Here is an 18,252-nt window from a genome sequence, read left to right as displayed (position 1 = left end):
CGGCCAGCATTCTCCCGCTTTCCGGAAGGTCAGCCACACCCATTGTGAATTTGGGAATTGGTCAAATGTGATCTCTGTGCACGGAGACGGCCAATACGTACTGTCCCGGAGCGATCCTTCGGCTGGAGGCTGAGCGCGCGGACAATGTAGACTCTGACTAAACAGATCTGCGGCTCGCTCGAGGGCAGCTGGCAGAACTGTGGACGGGGCACAGGCTTTGCCGGATCTTCTGGCAGAGGGTAGATCCGAAACGAACCCTGAAGGAGCAACACAACCGAACTGTGAATGAGGGCAGAGTAAAATCGCGACGGGGAAATGCGTAAAAATTCCCAAAGGCTGTCTGGGATGACACAAAACACCACCATTCGGCCCATCGAGTGACTCGACCCCTCGCGCAGAATCGAACAATCTGCAAATTCAAAATTCACGAGTAATCTTTGGGTCTCAGTCTTTCGTCAGTTGTAGCTGTGTCCCTTGGCTTTTGACCCTTCAACACAGCAAACAGTCCCTCCTTATTTCCTCCACTCTTAAGCCCATTCCCTCAGTCAAATCGTCCCCTCTGCTTTTGGAGAACCATCCTAACAACATCCCTGGTCCACATCCGTGACTGTAGTTTAGATTAGATTAGGTTAGATTACTTACAATGTGGAAACAGGCCCTTCGGCCCAACAGCTCCACACCGACCCGCCCATACCCCTACATTTGCCCCTTACTTAACACTATGGACAATTCACCTAACCTGCACATTTTTGGACTGTGGGAGGAAACTGGAGTACCCGGAGCACCCCCCACGCAGACACAGGGAGAACGTGCAAACTCCACACAATCAGTCGCCTGAGGCGGGAATTGAACCTGGGTCTCAGGCGCTGTGAGACAGCAGTGCTAACCACTGTGCCACCGTGCCGCCCACGGGTCTCTCCAGTGTCATCACAGCGTCCACATCTTCCATTAAGGTGTGGGGCCCAGAACTGGATTGATTCAGCCTTGAGGCCGAACAGGTATTTGGCGCAGTCAGCTTATAAAGGAAAATACTCCTGACAGATCTAATTTTACCCATTTGCATTCCCCCCGCCCCGCCCCCCGCAGAATTTCTGACAGCAAGTTCAAGTGATCCCCTTGAGGTATATACAGGATGGTCTGGGATGAGTCATTATCAGCAGCGGAGTCGGAAATCCAACAGAAGGTTGCCTGGGATCAGTGTGGGACACTAACACCGAATTAGCTCCCTTGGGAACATCCATTGTTTGGCCACACCAACCAATTGGAGCTGAGTTAAACCAAACTAGAGTGGGAAATGAAACTCTGGGGCGGTGGCTACAAAGGGTAGTGGCCTTGTGGAATTATCACTAGACTATTAATCCAGAGACCCAAGTCATGCTCTGGGGACCTGGGTGCAAATCTTGCTGTGACAGACCATGGAATCGGAATTCAATAACAACGAGTCTAATGATGACCATGAATCGATGGTCAGAAAAAACCCATCTGGTTCACTAATGGGAAGGAAATCTGCCATCCTAACTTGATCTGGCCTAGACGTGACTCAGCAATGCGGATGACTGTTCACTGTTAATGAGGGATGGGGAACAAATGTCACATTGTTTTCAGGGTGTGGAGCACTACCCACTGCGTACGAGGCTGATCAGAACGCCTGGAGGACTTCCAGAGATTTGGAGGCCAGGAGCAGGAGGATGCACCAAATTATTCAAGGGAAGGCTGTCACCCCAAATGACCCTCTGAGAGTTTGCTGAATACCCAACCTCTGATGTTCCCGTCTCTCGGGCTGAAGCCATAGAAATGTTCCACAATTTCGCACTGTGGCGCGGAAGTCATGGGAAAAATGTTGGACAGCACTGACAAAAGTACTCAGCAGGGACAAGCCTTTCCATCGATATCAGGACAGGCTGTTACAAAGACTGAACAAATTGAGAAGTAGAGGCTTTTTAACAAAATATACTGACTGCCTCACTCCATTTCCACTGGGGGCCTTTCACATACAGCATGTCTGGAAGCAAACTGGGTTATAGAGGGCTACCTCAACACTCTATTCAATGTGAAATTGTCAGCAGGTCCCCGCTGTGATTTGATGTACTGCAATTTGACGTTGTTGAAAGAACCCAGTCAATGACTCAAAGGCCTATGAACAGAGAATTGGCTTTTGCTGTCTGCTGAAGCACTTTTGAAAGCCTTTAACCAAGGAACCCTGGCAGCTAATTCGTGCCCAGGAAAGGTCTCTGAGCTGCAGTGAGTTAATGACGTGACAATCTGTCTCTGTGGTGCCAATCGAGGGATGCATGTATTGGGTGGGAGCTCTCTCCTTCAAAATAACAGTACCCCCCAGCTTGGATTCTGGATTGGATATGGCCGCAGAGTGAGAGAGCTACCTACTGAGACATGGCTGAGCCCAGGAGGTCAGCGGGGCTCCCCGATAGTAGAAATATAGCAGAACCGAGTTGTGGTTATGAGCCAATCTCAAGCAGCCATCTTTTTTCATTATTCATCCACAGGATGAGCATGCTGCTGGCTATTTATTGCCCGTCCCGGGGGCCAGTTAAGAATCAGCCACACTTCATCAGGGAATCCCCAGAGTGTGGCATGAGGCCTTTCAGCCCATCAAGTCCACACCGACCCTCTGAGAGTGTCCGACCCAGACCCAACCGTATCCCCATGAGCGGGTACTTCCGCCCTAACCTGCACATCTTTGGACCGTGGGAGGGAACCAGAGCACCTGGAGGAAACCCACGCCGACACGGGGAGCAATGAGCAAACTCCACTCAGATAGTTGCCTGAGGGTGGAATCGAACCGGGTCCCTGGTGCTGTGAGGCAGCGGTATTAACCACTGAGCCATCGTGCCACCCTCAGAATGTTAACCTGAGGTCCTGGACTGTTCGTCTAGTTACAATTACACAACCACGCTCCCCCAGAGCACAGGCACGACAACCAGTCGAAATTAGGTGAAGTCAGACAGAATGGATGACCCAAGAAAATCTCTTGAACTGTCAACTGTGTGCCAAATAACTCCTTTGTTCATTACCTTAAATTCGCCTACAACCATCGGATCCTCGATATCCCCGTACACTTTCCCCCGGTACAGTTTGAAGGTGTGGCAGAAGTCCTGCAGCCCCTTAAACTGAGGTACATCCTCCAGGGGACACGGGTAAATCTGTACGAGTCCGGGACACGGTGGTGGGGTTTGGAGGCAGCAAGGAGAAAGAGGCAGAGAAAGAGCGAGGCGGGGTGAGATGGGGTGGAAGGGTCAGAGAGGTGGACAAAGCAGTCAGAAAGAGAGAGAGAGAAGCAAATCGAAAGGTGGAGAGGAAGACAGATAGGTGGGGCAGAGAAAGAGAGCGGAGGTCAGAGAGAGAAAAAAATCACCGTGAGCAACTCTAACAACCTCGGATAGCCTTTACCACTCATGGGGTCAGGGGCAACTGTACACACACGGTTGCTGGGAAATCGCAAGAGCAGTGTCACTGAAGCACCAAAGTGGAAATGCTACATAGTTCAATGAGCTGTCCGATCAGAATGTTTACAGCACAGGAGGCAGCCATTTGGTCCATCATGTGTGTACTGGCTCTCAGTTAGACCTCAATTCTCATCTCAAACCTCCATCTTTGCCCTGCAGGTTGGTGGTTTTAAACGCCTCAGAGAGTTCTTTCACGTTCTCGTGAATTAAAACTGCTTCTGGCAACTGCGTTCCAGGCTGGAGTGCCAAATTCTGAGCTCTGAGAGCTCTCAGGAAACGGGTTGGCATATAATTTCTACATCCACCACTTCAATACTTCCCGGTGCATTCATCATTTGAATCCCCAAAATAAGTGACGAGTGAAATGAAAATTTCGCCCAGATAAAGAGACAGCTTCTTATACTCATGATACCTTTCACGAATAAAAACCTAGCCTCTAGTTTACTCAAAATCAAGGTCAAACTCTTTCAAAAAAAATCTAAGCCGAGTCAAATTTACATTTTATAGCAATCTTATTTGAGAATCATGATTCGAAAGTAATATCAAAGTGCAAATATCTATTAATCTTAGTTATGAATATACATGTTATGTCAATGCTTGGTAAATGTGTCGATTTTTAAAGAAATGTGAAGCATCGGAACGAGCTTCTGATATTAAACTTTCCACGGTCTTGGGTTTCACAATGGATGTAAATGATATAAAGTTCCAAAACCCACACTGATACAACAAGAAGGTCAAACGATATATTCATGAAAGATTTATAACCTATCGCAGCAGCATCTGCCTCTGAGTAACAGTGACTCCTGCTCGTAGTTTTATATCTGGAACGGTGAAATCAGTGTCAAATCTGAATTCATTTGGGAACGGGTTCACGGATGGTGATTGTGTGTGAAGAAAGAGAGACTGAGAGGATGAAAGGGAGAGAGGAGAGAGCAAGTGTATGAGAGGACATGACAGTCAGTAACTATGATTGTGGGTGCATGAGGAGTGATTGTGTGAGCAAGAGAATGGGACTGCGTGTGAGAGTGACTGTGCGTGCGAGTGATTGTGTGCATCATTGAGTGTGATTCGGTGTGTAAGAGTGATTGTGTACGCATGATTGTGTGTATGAATGACTGTGGATATGAAAGTGATTGTACGTGTGTGCTTGTGTGCATTCATTAACACAGACTGTGCACATTTTTGAATGATTGTGTTCGAGCGGTTGTGTGGGAGCGAGAGATTGTATGTGAGAATAGCTCATAAACACTCTCTCTTTCAGCCGTCCCTCGCTCCAGCTGCCCTTTTCACCCCTCCCTGCCCCCCCATTCTTTTCACAGTGATTTTCCTATCACTGCACATCAGCTGAAACAATCTTATTGTCATTTATTCCAGAAGGAGGAAAACGTCGGTGACAAGAACGCAGAGGGATTTGAAATCAAGGATGCGGCCTTGAAAACTGAGGTGACACTGCACTGGGAATCAAGGAACGTGTGCAAGCACAGGGCAAGGAGGCTGGCTGGTGACATCACAGACAATTGCAAATCATCGCGGGCATGGAGTTACCCAGAGGGTGGAAAAGCCCTGTTACCTTGATTGTGTCATACCCCTGCAGCAGGTAGTCTGTGTAATCGTCATACTCCCCTGACGAGGCGTAGAACTTACACCACCAGTCAATGGTGTCATCTTCCTTGAAAGAGAAAGCAAACAGAAAAACGTTATCGTCACTCGATTCGTGGCAAACGCGCCCCCAAAGCTGGGTGTCAGGAGCCAATGCTGTTAGCTTCCATCCTCTGGGAATCCTGGGTCGCAGGAGGAAGCCATTCAGACCACTGTGTCTATGGAGAGCATCATCGAACTTCATACCACCCCTCTCACAGCCCTGCAATTGTTTCCATTCGCCTTTATTTCCCCTTCTCCCCAATGAACCTGTTTCCACCATCCTTTCAGGCAGCTCACTGCATTAACAGCATACCAACTAGGATCGGGAAGAAAGGCCAGTCAGTCTGTTCCACCATTCAGTAAGACGGTGGCTGATCTGGCTGTGTTTCCAATTCCACATTCCCCTCCAACCCCAATGATAAGCTTATTTACAACGTCTCGCAATGGCAGATGAAATGAACAAATATTTTGCTTCTGGTGGTACAGGTACAATCATGAGAGATGACCTTGGTTCAAGAGATCAGGATGTAGAATTGGTTTGAGTGGAGATGAGGGATTTGAGGGGTAAGATGTCACAAGTGCCACAAGGATTGGTGCTGGGCCCCCTACTTTTTGTCATTTACATAAGTGATTTGGATGTGAGCATAAGAGGTACAGTTAGTAAGTTTGCAGATGACAGCAAAATTGGAGGTGTAGTGGACAGGGAAGAGGGTTACCTCAGATTACAACAGGATCTGGATCAGATGGGCCAATGGGCTAAGAAGTGGCAGATGGAGTTCAATTCAGATAAATGTGAGGTGCTCCATTTTGGGAATGCACATCTTAGCAGGACTTACACACTTAATGGTATACACGAGGGAGTGTTGCTGATCAAAGAGACCTTCAAGTGTGCAGGTTCATAACTCCTTCAAAGTGGAGTCGCAGGTAGATAGGATAGTGAAGGCAGCGTTTGGTATGCTCTCCTTTCTTGGTCAGAGTATTGAGTACAGGAGTTGGGAGGTCATGTTGCGGCTGTACAGGACATTGGTTAGGCCACTGTTGGAATGTTGCATGCAATTCGGGTCTCCTTCCTATCGGAAAAATGTTTTGAAACTTGAAAGGGTTCAGAAAAGATTTACAAGGATGTTGCCAGGGTTGGAGGATCTGAGCTACAGGGAGAGGTTGAACAGGCTGGGGCTGTTTTCCATGGAGCGTCAGAGGCAGAGGGGTGACCTTATAGAGGTTTACAAAATTATGAGGGACATGGATAGGATAAATAGGCAAAGTCTTTTCCCTGGGGTCGGGGAGTCCAGAACTAGAGGGCGTAGGTTTAGGGTGAGAGGGGAAAGATATAAAAGAGACCGAAGGGGCAACGTTTTCACACAGAGCGTGATACGGGTATGGAATGAGCTGCCAGATGAAGTGGTGGAGGCTGGTACAATTGCAACATTTAAGAGGCATTTGGATGGGTATATGAATAGGAAGGGTTTGGAGGGATATGGGCCAGGTGCTGGCAGGTGGGACGAGATTGGGTTGGGATATCTGGTCAGCATGGACGGGTTGGACCAAAGGTCTGTTTCCATGCTGTACATCTCTATGACTCTATGGCTCTAAGTGGGAGCAGCCGCTAGGCCCCACAACAGTAACCACCATGTGGGACAAATCACATATGGTGCAATAGTGGTGCTTGTGATAAAGGGACACCCCAATCAAATGTCCCAACATCAGCTGCTCAAAGGAGAACAGTCCTGGCTTCTGCCGCATTTCTGTCTAAGTTGGTTTTCTGAGGGGAATCAGCGCTGTCGTAAACAAAGACACCTGAGACAGTACTTTCCAAACCTACAACCTCTGTCTTCATGACGGACAAAGGAGTCAGATGCGTGCAAACACCACTCCGTGTAAGTTCCACTCCAAAGTCACACACCTTCCTGACTTGGAAAAATATCAATGTTCCTTCAGTGTCACCGGGTCAAAATCCTCGAACTCCCTCCCTCAGGGCGCTGTGTGGGGGTCCCTTCACCACAGGGAGTGCAGCGGTTCAAGAAGGCAGCTCACCCCCACCTTCTCACAGGGGCAACTCGGGATGTGCAGTAATGGTTCTAAAGTGTGGTTTCTCACTTTAGCTATTCTGCTGAGGAAAGAGACCAAACTCGTTTGCTGACAGGATTCTCAAAATGACTGAGAATTATTTCTGCATCCAAGTGCTTCCCAACTCCTGGGAACACAGCAGGTTCTGTAGAGGAAGCCTGGAGTCTGCAGAGATTCCAGGAACAACAGGACAGAAAAATGTCTCTGCTGGCTCAGAGCTGAGATATAATCGTGACAACACTTCACATAATGCCCTGTCATTACTCACGAGCAGCCCTTCGGTGGCTTCCTGTTCTGATTTCTGAGCATCCTCTGCAGCTGTACTCTGAAAAACAACAAATTTCACCTCATCAGATTTACAATTATTCTGCCCATCACACACTCCCAGGACAGGGACAGCACAGGGTTAGATACAGAGTACAGCTCTCTCGACACTGTCCCCCATCAAACACTCCCAGGACAGGGACAGCACAGGGTTAGATACAGAGTAAAGCTCTCTCTACAGTGTACCCCATCAAACACTCCCAGGACAGGGACAGCACAGGGTTAGATACAGAGTAAAGCTCTCTCTACAGTGTACCCCATCAAACACTCCCAGGACAGGGACAGCACAGGGTTAGATACAGAGTAAAGCTCTCTCTACAGTGTACCCCATCAAACACTCCCAGGACAGGGACAGCACAGGGTTAGATACAGAGTAAAACTCTCTCTACATTGTCCCCCGTCAAACACTCCCAGGACAGGGTCAGCACAGGGTTAGATACAGAGTACAGCTCTCTCGACACTGTCCCCCATCAAACACTCCCAGGACAGGGACAGCACAGGGTTAGATACAGAGTAAAGCTCTCTCTACATTGTCCCCCGTCAAACACTCCCAGGACAGGGACAGCACAGGGTTAGATACAGAGTAAAGCTCCCTCTACACTGTTCCCCCCATCAAACACTCCCAGGACAGGGACAGCACAGGGTTAGATGCAGAGTAAAGCCCCCTCTACACTGTCCCCCATCAAACATTCCGAGGACAGGGACAACACGGGGTTAGATACAGAGTAAAGCTCTCTCTACACTCTCCCCCATCAAACACTCCCAGGAGAGGGACAGCACAGGGTTAGATACAGAGTAAAGCTCTGTCTACACTGTCTCCATCAAACACTCCCAGGACAGGAACAGCACAGGGTTAGATACAGAGTAAAGCTCTCTCTACACTGTCCCCCCATCACACATTCCCAGGACAGGGACAGCACGGGGTTAGATACAGAGTAAAGCTCTCTCTACAGTGTACCCCATCAAACACTTCCAGGCCAGGGATAGCACGGAGTTAGATACAGAGTAAAGCTCTCTCTACACTGTCCCCCATCAAACACTCCCAGGACAGGGGCAGCACAGAGTTAGATACAGAGTAAAGCTCTCTCTACACTGTCCCCCCATCAAACACTCCCAGGACAGGGACAGCACAGGGTTAGATACAGAGTAAAGCTCTCTCTACATTGTCCCCCATCAAACACTCCCAGGACAGGGACAGCACAGGGTTAGATACAGAGTAAAACTCTCTCTACATTTTCACCCGTCAAACACTCCCAGGACAGGGACAGCACGGGGTTAGATACAGAGTAAAGCTCTCTCTACACTGTCCCCCATCAAACACTCCCAGGACAGGGACAGCACGGGGTTAGATACAGAGTAAAGCTCTCTCTACACTGTCCCCCATCAAACACTCCCAGGACAGGGACAGCACGGGGTTAGATCCAGAGTAAAGCTCTCTCGACACTGTCCCCCATCAAACACTCCCAGGACAGGGACAGCACGGAGTTAGATACAGAGTAAAGCTCTCTCTACACTGTCCCCATCAAACACTCCCAGGACAGGGACAGCACGGGGTTAGATACAGAGTAAAGCTCTCTCTACACTGTCCCCCATCAAACACTCCCGGGACAGGGACAGCATGGGGTTAGATACAGAGTAAAGCTCTCTCTACACTGTCCCCCCATCAAACACTCCCAGGACAGGGACAGCACGGAGTTAGATACAGAGTAAAGCTCTCTCTACACTGTCCCCCATCAAACACTCCCAGGACAGGGGCAGTATCACCTATTCAAATTATTACTGACACCACAATTTCTGATTTCAATCCTCTCTCATGACGTCGGATGGAACACCTGTTCATCCCAAAGACTGTGAAAATCCCATCGGATCACTTCTGAACAATCCAGCTGCGAGATGTTGGGACACGGGAACACACTATGGGATACGCATGTTCAAAACTGGGAATGTGATGGGTGTGCCGGAGGAGGATCTGAAATTACTGTCAAAATAACTAGGAACTCCTGGACATCCTGCCTTCCATTTTACTGCTGTGCCTCACCACTTATGTAACTCGCAGCCCCTGCACTTGCTGGTTATTTTGTAGAAAATATTTTACCTCAATGTTGGGTGTTTCCACATGAAAACTCTTGTTTGACATCATTGCGACATCTGTGGGGTGAGAAAAAGAGAGATTTGAATGAAGAAGATGCAAAAACATTGGTTTCAGTTACGTTTGGAGGACAGTAAAACCTGGCCTCCTCCAGAGTGGTAACCCCCAGTGGGTCTTTGGGGAACTGCAAGGTCCTAAGCTTCCATGTTGGGACCCCACCACCAGAGATGTATTCCTCTCCCAACCCCTATCAGCGTTCCGGAAAGACCCATTCCCTACGTGACTCCCTTGTCAGATCCCTTTCCGTGCCACCAAAGGGAGTGCAAAACCTGCGCCCAGACTATTCCCCTCACCTGGGTCCAAGGCCCGAAGGGATCCTTCCACATCAGTCAAAAATTTACCTCTCCCTCGACCAATGTCACCCACTGCATCCGCTGCATCTGGTGTGGTCTCCCCTACAGTGGGGAGACAGGTCACCTTCTTGCGGATCGTTTCAGAGAACACCTCTGGGACACCCGCACCCACCAATCCCACTGCCCCGTGGCTGAACACTTCAACTTCCCCCTCCCACTCTGTCAAGGACATGCAGGTCCTGGGCCTCCTCCATCGCCAAACCCTAACCACCCGACACCTGGAGGAAGAGCGCCTCATATTCCGCCTTGGGACGCTGCAACCACATGGGATAAATGTGGATTTCAACAGCTTCCTCATTTCCCCTCCCCCCACACAATGTCCTCGTCCCAAGCCTCCAACTCAGCACCGCCCTCCAGACCTGTCCATCAATCCCCCTCTGACCTATCACCTTCTCCCTCACATTCATCCACCCTATCACTTTCTCAACTACTTTCTCCCCAACCCCACCCCCCTCCCATTTAGCTCTCAGCTCCCTAGCCCACAAGCCTCATTCCTGATGAAGGGCTTCTGCCCAAAACGTCGATTCTCCCTGCTCCTCAGATGCTGCCTGACCCGCTGTGTTTTTCCAGCACCACACTCTCGACTTCAGTGGTGTCCCCAAGTTCCAATGAAAAGACCTCCTCCATCTGAACACTTCACTCAGATGATAAAAAGGATAACAAACTTGTTTTCTAAGTTGAGTTCAACAATGTCAGGTTCCTTCAATTTGTTCTCCAGTCAATGAAGTCCTTTGGAAGGGAAGTCTAAGGGGACTGTGCAGCTAAGCCTCTGGACACATGGACTCAGAATCCCAACAAGAGAGATGGTGAAATTTGCATGCAATAAAAAGCTTGCCTAATGTCAATTGTCATAGCAACCCATCTGGCTGACTGAGGTCCTTTAAGGAGGGACATTCGCCTCATCTGGCCTACACATGAGACTCCAGGCCCATAATAATGTGGTTGACTCTGACCTGGCCCCCTGGACATTCGATGCTGGCTGAGCCAGCAACACCCACATTATCCCGATGCATTAATAAAACAAATGTCACAGTTGCAACGTAGCTGCCAATTTGTGCGCAGCAAGCCCCCAGCAAACGTGACAGGACAATCTCTTTTTTGTCATGTTGATTTCGGGATAACGACTGGGCCGGTCGCCATGGACAAACATCTTGCTGGGACCTGAAATAGTACGATGGATTCTTCTACATCAGACAAGGTGCAACTTGAACCAGAAACTGAGGTGTGATTGATACTCCTGGGAGGCTGGTCACCAACAGAAGATACCACGTGTGATGATGCTATCACTTTCAGAGATTATTTTGTCCTGGTTTTTATGTTGAAGTAAGGTTGTCAGCCAGAGGACCGGAGCTATCTCTCAGAAAGTAAACAATTTGATTTGATTTATTCTTGTTGTCACGTGTACCTCACCTTGGTGTTATTTTTTAAACTGGAACAATGGAGACAGCCTGGGTGTGGTCAGTTCTCACACACCAGGCTTTCTAGTTTCCAAGTTTCGTTTTAAGCAGAAGCCCTTGGGGTCTGAAAAGAATTGGAAGCTTCAGCGAGTGTCTCCTGGCTGCTCGTCTCTCTGAATCTTCTCTCAGTGTTTTTATCCCTTCTGGACTGGAGAACTGCATGTGAGAATCTGTACTTGAATTGGCCATTTTGCCAAGGGGTGTGTCTATGAGATGTTACTATATGGGAACAGTTTCTTACAGATAGGTATTATATCTCCAGTTTTCCAATTGGAGGCTTGGGACTAGGACGTTGTGTGGAGTTTGCACATTCTCCCCGTGTCTGCGTGGGTTTCCTCCGGATGCTCCGGTTTCCTCCCACAGTCCAAAGATGTGCAAGTGAGGGTGGATTGGCCATGCTAAATTGCCCGTAGTGTTAGGTGAAGGGGTAAGTGTAGGGGAATGGGTGGGTTGCGCTTCGGCGGGTCGGTGTGGACTTGGGCCGAAGGGCCTGTTTCCACACTGTAGGTAATCTAATCTAATCTAATTGTTATTCTAAATTCCTCTTTCTGCTGTTTGTATCTTCAGTAGTGTTGAAATAACTTATGCTCTTCTGGAAGTCTAGTAGTTTTGACCAGTGGCATCACATCTGGAACACGGCACTTCATGTTTACCTTGAAAGTAAGAAAATATTAGGGTCTAGGCTACCTTCTTAAAATATTTTGAGGGAGTCCAGTCTTGCATGAAACTTTAATGCACATTGATTGAGGTATCCACAGGTTACCTTCCGTTTCAAGTGAGCCAGCGAAAGGATCGCACATAAACTCGCTGAGAGATTTCACTGTCGTCTGCCCAACCACTGGTTTGTACCCGAACGGTCGATAATCCAGCACCTTCAGTACAATGGGAGGGCTGTAGATGGAATCTACAGGGAGAAACTGAGGCAAAGTGACAATCATAAATCACAGTATGATCACGACGGAACAACCACAAGGCTGACACGTTTGCTCACTCATCCCCGTAGAAGTGGGGCTGAGGATTAAACCTTATCTGGGCACCCTGCCTGCAATTCACACAGTAATCACCCATACCCAGGATGAGAGAGCTACAGAGTTTTATAACCTTGCGCAATCTCTCCAACTCGTTCTGCAATTTCCCTCCCACTTCCACGAGAACCCAGTGGCATTGAGAGTTCGATCGTCTGATATCGAGGGGGGGACTGTTATGTAAGGGAGTATGTCACCGGATTAGTAATCCAGACGGTCAAGATAAGGCTTTGAGTTCAACAAACCCCAACACACCAGGTGGTGGAATTTCACATTTCATTCATTAAAATCTGGCCAGCCTCAGTGATGGTGACCACAACACTACCATCAATTGTTATATACACACATCGCATTCATTCATGTTATTCAGGGTAGGAAGTCTGCTGTCCTAAGCCAGTCTGCCTGCAATTGGTCCCAGACCTGGAGCAATGGAACTGACTCTTCTGAAGCTGCTTCTGAAATGGTTGAGTGAGCTTCTCAGGTCAAGGGCGATGAGGAATGGGTGATGGCAAATATCGCCTCAATAGTCGCACCAACATCACATGGAAGAATAAAAAAAGTCAAAAATCACGGCACCAACAGCAACTTAAGAAGCAAACGTTGAGGCAGCTAATGACTAAAAGACCTGGCGGTAGAGGTAAGCCATTCAGTCTATGAAGTCTGATCTGCCACACTCCAATCAATATTCAGCTTTGAGGTCTGTCCCCTTCCACCAGTTAGACCTTGGGTCAACAAGGTGTCATGATCACCCTGGGTGTTCAACTGGGCCACAGATCCCCAAGGAACGTTCGAGATTTGCACCGCCAGTTTGAATTTGCTCAGCCAAGTGTCAATAACGTGACAATTCGCCTCAGCACCAGCGGGTTCTGAGCCCTGGGTTAGAGAGAGAAAGGTGAGGGGTAATGACGGAGGGTCCCTATACCTGATCACTGCCCACTAACCCCAGGGCAAATCAGCCAGGGTCCATATACCTGATCACTGCCCACTGACCCCAGGGCAAATCAGCCAGGGTCCCTATCCCTGATCACTGCCCACTGACCCCAGGGCAAATCAGCCAGGGTCCCTATACCTGATCACTGCACACTGACCCCAGGGCAAATCAGCCAGGGTCCATATACCTGATCACTGCCCACTGACCCCAGGGCAAATCAGCCAGGGTCCCTATACCTGATCACTGCCCACTGACCCCAGGGCAAATCAGCCAGGGTCCCTATCCCTGATCACTGCCCACTGACCCCAGGGCAAATCAGCCAGGGTCCCTATCCCTGATCACTGCCCACTGACCCCAGGGCAAATCAGCCAGGCTCCCTATACCTGATCACTGCCCACTGACCCCAGGGCAAATCAGCCAGGGTCCCTATACCTGATCACTGCCCACTGACCCCAGGGCAAATCAGCCAGGGTCCGTATACCTGATCACTGCCCACTGACCCCAGGGTCCCTATCCCTGATCACTGCACACTGACCCCAGCGCAAATCAGCCAGGGTCCCTATACCTGATCACTGCCCACTGACCCCAGGGTCCCTATACCTGATCACTGCCCAATGACCCCAGGGTCCCGATACCTGATCACTGCCCACTGACCCCAGGGCAAATCAGCCAGGGTCCCTATACCTGATCACTGCCCACTGACCCCAGGGCAAATCAGCCAGGGTCCCTATACCTGATCACTGCCCACTGACCCCAGGGTCCCTATACCTGATCACTGCCCACTGACCCCAGGGTCCCTATCCCTGATCACTGCACACTGACCCCAGGGCAAATCAGCCAGGGTCCCTATCCCTGATCACTGCACACTGACCCCAGGGCAAATCAGCCAGGGTCCCTATACCTGATCACTGCCCACTGACCCCAGGGTCCCTATCCCTGATCACTGCCCACTGACCCCAGGGTCCCTATCCCTGATCACTGCACACTGACCCCAGGGTCCCTATACCTGATCACTGCCCACTGACCCCAGGGTCCCTATCCCTGATCACTGCCCACTGACCCCAGGGTCCCTATCCCTGATCACTGCACACTGACCCCAGGGTCCCTATACCTGATCACTGCACACTGACCCCAGGGCAAATCAGCCAAGGTCCCTATACCTGATCACTGCCCACTGACCCCAGGGCAAATCAGCCAGGGTCCCTATACCTGATCACTGCCCACTGACCCCAGGGTCCCTATCCCTGATCACTGCACACTGACCCCAGGGTCCCTATCCCTGATCACTGCCCACTGACCCCAGGGTCCCTATCCCTGATCACTGCACAATGACCCCAGGGTCCCTATCCCTGATCACTGCACACTGACCCCAGGGCAAATCAGCCAGGGTCCCTATACCTGATCACTGCCCACTGACCCCAGGGCAAATCAGCCAGGGTCCCTATCCCTGATCACCGCACACTGATCCCAGGGCAAATCAGCCAGGGTGCCTATACCTGATCACTGCCCACTGACCCCAGGGCAAATCTGCCAGGGACCCTCTACCTGATCACTGCACACTGACCCCAGCGCAAATCAGCCAGGGTCCCTATACCTGCTCACTGCCCACTGACCCCAGGGCAAATCAGCCAGGGTCCCTATCCCTGATCACCGCACACTGACCCCATGGTCCCTATCCCTGATCACTGCCCACTGACCCCATGGTCCCTATCCCTGATCACTGCCCACTGACCCCAGGGTCCCTATCCCTGATCACTGCCCACTGACCCCAGGGTCCCTATCCCTGATCACTGCCCACTGACCCCAGGGTCCCTATCCCTGATCACTGCCCACTGACCCCAGGGTCCCTATACCTGATCACTGCCCACTTGCACCCAAACCTGCCGGTTGAGAGTATCCAGCGATTATCTGTCAAACCCACCACTGTGAGGAAGTAGATCGGGTTTGGGAAGTTTGGGTTCTTCTTGTAGTTTTTGATGGGCGCTGTTTGAATTGTCTCGCCATTGCACTCCACCACCAGGCTGGGACTTGTCACCTTCATCATGTTGTAGCTTTTGATGTTTCGCAGTCCCCAGGCAAGGACCTGAAGGTGAACACAGACTGACGTCAGATTGGAGGCACGCACCGACTGCTTCACAGTCCGCAACGGACTTCGCTGTTGGGGAAGAAGCAAAGGCAGCCGGCACACAGGAAGATCCCACACAGAGTGACTGGATTTGTTGGCAGGATGACATTTTTTTAGGGGGGGGGGGGGTGGGGGGAGGGGAAGGTTCATTTAAAAGACATTTGAACGTGGATTGGAAAGGTTTAGTGGGATATGAGTCAAACACAGGCAAATGAGACTTGTTTAGATTCGGAAAGCTGATCAGCATGGATGAGTTGGGCCGAATGGTCTGTTCCCATGCTGTATGACTCTACAGGTAACTAGCAGCTACAAAGGGAGGAATAGTCAGTCTGGATAACATGGGGCTGGAGCCTCCGAACTCTTTCCTGATGCAGTATACTGCAAAACTTGACCTACTCTTGGCAAACACAGAGGGACAGGTGACGAAGATATCAGTGGGGGAACACTTTGGGGCCAGTGGCCATAATTCTATTAGTTTTAAAATCGTGGTGGAAAGGGATAGACTGGATCGAAAAGTTAAAGTTCTAAATTGGAGGCTGATTTTTGACGGTATTGAGCAAGACCTTTCAAAAGCTGATTGGAAGCGGATGTTCGCAGGTAAAGAGACGACTGGAAAATGGGAAGCCTTCAGAAATTAGATGAGAGTCCAGAGGCAGTATGTTTCTGTTAAGGCGAAAGACAAGGCCTGGTAGGTGTAGGGAATGCTGAATGACTAGAGAAATTGAGGGTTTGGTCAAAAAAAAGAAGGAAGCATATGTCAGGTATAGCCAGGATAGATCGAGTGAATCCTGAGAAGAGTATAAAGGCAGTCGGAGTATAGTTAAGAGAAAAATCAAGAGGGCAAAAAATGGACTTGAGGTAGCTTTGGCAATTCGAATTAAGGAGAATCCAAAGGGTTTTACAAACACAATAACGATAAAAGGGTAATCAGCGAGAGAATAGCGCCCCTCAAAGATCAGCAATGCGGCCTTTGTGTGGAGCCGCAGGAGATTGGGGAGATACTGAACGAGTATTTTGCATCAGTGTTTACTATGGAGAAGGACGTGGAAGATATAGAATGAGGGGAAATAGATGGTGACAGCTTGAAAAATGTCCATATTACAGAGCGGGTGGTATTGGATGCGTATAAAGGTGATAAATCCCCAGGATCTGATCAGGCGTACCCTCGAACTCTGTGGGAAGCTAGAGAAGTGATTGCTGGGCCCTTTGCTGAGATATTCCTATCATCGATAGTCACAGGTGAGGTGTCGGAAGACTGGAGGTTGACTACCGTGGTGCCACTGTCTAAGAAAAGTGGTAAGGATAAGCCAAAGAACTATAGGCCAGTGAGCTAGACATAGGTGGTGGGCAAATTATTGGAGGGAATCCTGAGGGACAGGATGTACATGTATTTGGAAATGCAAGGACTGATTAGGAATAGTCAATATGGCTTTTTGTGTGGGAAATCATGTCTCACAAACTTGATTGAGTTTTTTTGAAGAAGTAACAAAGAGGATTGCTGAGGGCAGAGCAGTGGATGTGGTCTATGTGGACTTCAGTAAGACGTTCAACAAGGTTCCCCATGGGAGACTGGTTAGCAAGGGTAGATCTCATGGAATACAGGGAGAACTAGCCATTTGGATACAGAACTGGCTCAAAGGTAAAAGACAGAGGGTGGTGGTGGAGGGTTGTTTTTCAGACTGGAGGCCTGTGACCAGTGGAGTGCCACAAGGATCGGTGCTGGGTCCACTGCTTTTTGTCATTTATATAAATGATTTGGATGTGAATGTAGGATGTTTAGTTAGTAAGTTTGAAGATGAAACCAAAATTGGAGGTGTAGTGGATAGCGAAGGTCAGCTCAGAATGCAAGAGGAACTTGATCAATTGGACCAATGGGCTGAAGACTGGCAGTTGGAGTTTAGTTTAGATAAACGTGAGGTGCTGCATTTTGCAAAGTCAAATCAGGGCAGGACTTCAAGGACTTAATGATAAGTTCCTGGCGGGTGTTGCTGAACAAAGACACCTTGGAGTGCAGGTTCCTTGAAAGTGGAGCCGCAGGTAGATAGGATAGTGAAGTCGTCATTTGGTATGCTTTCCTTTATTGGTCAAAGCATTGAGGATAGGAGTTGGGAGGTCATGTTGTGGCTGTACAGGACATTGGTTAGGCCACTTTGGAATATTGTTTGCAATTCTGGTCTCCCTCCTTTGTAAGGATGTCATGAAATGTGAAAGGGTTCAGAAATGATATACAATGATCTTGCCAGGGTTGGAGGGTTTGAGCTACGTGGAGAGGCTGCATAGGCTTGGGCTGTATTCCCTGGAGGGTCGGAGTCTGAGGGGTGATGTTATCGAGGTTTATAAAGTCATGAGGGGCATGGATAGGGTAAGTATATAAGGTATTTTCCCTGAGGTGGGGGAATCCAGAACTAGAAGGGATAGGTTTAGGGTGACAGGTGAAAAATTTAAAAGGGACGTAAGGGGCAACTTTTTGACGCAGAGAGTGGTGTGTGTATGGAATGAGCTGCCAGAGGAAGTGGTGGAGGCTGGTACAATGACAGCATTTAAACGGCATTTGGATGGGTATATGAATAGGAAGGGTTTGGAGGGATATGGGCCAAGTGCTAGCAAATGGGACTAGATTAATTTAGATATCTGGTCGGCATGGACGAGTTGGACTGAAGGGTCTGTTTCCGTGCTGTACAACTATGACTCTATAACTCAAGAGAAGGGGAGAGGG

At 49.3% G+C, this 18,252-nt stretch overlaps 1 protein-coding gene across 1 annotated transcript in view; it reads right to left on the bottom strand.

Moving 5' to 3' along the window:
* LOC132836899 (myoferlin-like) overlaps positions 1-18,252 on the bottom strand; it is a 141,436-nt gene that overhangs the window by 34,401 nt on the left and 88,783 nt on the right. The window contains exons 35-41 of the mRNA XM_060856466.1: positions 15,333-15,494; positions 12,219-12,372; positions 9,592-9,644; positions 7,441-7,497; positions 5,035-5,133; positions 3,033-3,161; positions 102-257 (exon numbers count right to left, since the gene is read on the bottom strand). Of these exons, the coding sequence (XP_060712449.1) occupies positions 102-257; positions 3,033-3,161; positions 5,035-5,133; positions 7,441-7,497; positions 9,592-9,644; positions 12,219-12,372; positions 15,333-15,494 (810 nt within the window). The remainder of the gene's footprint in view (positions 1-101; positions 258-3,032; positions 3,162-5,034; positions 5,134-7,440; positions 7,498-9,591; positions 9,645-12,218; positions 12,373-15,332; positions 15,495-18,252) is intronic.

The sequence above is a fragment of the Hemiscyllium ocellatum genome, chromosome 48, assembly GCF_020745735.1.
Source record: "Hemiscyllium ocellatum isolate sHemOce1 chromosome 48, sHemOce1.pat.X.cur, whole genome shotgun sequence".
Taxonomy (NCBI): domain Eukaryota; kingdom Metazoa; phylum Chordata; class Chondrichthyes; order Orectolobiformes; family Hemiscylliidae; genus Hemiscyllium; species Hemiscyllium ocellatum.
The sequence above is the reverse complement of the archived record's forward strand: the minus strand, read 5'-3'. Positions and strand labels throughout refer to the sequence as shown.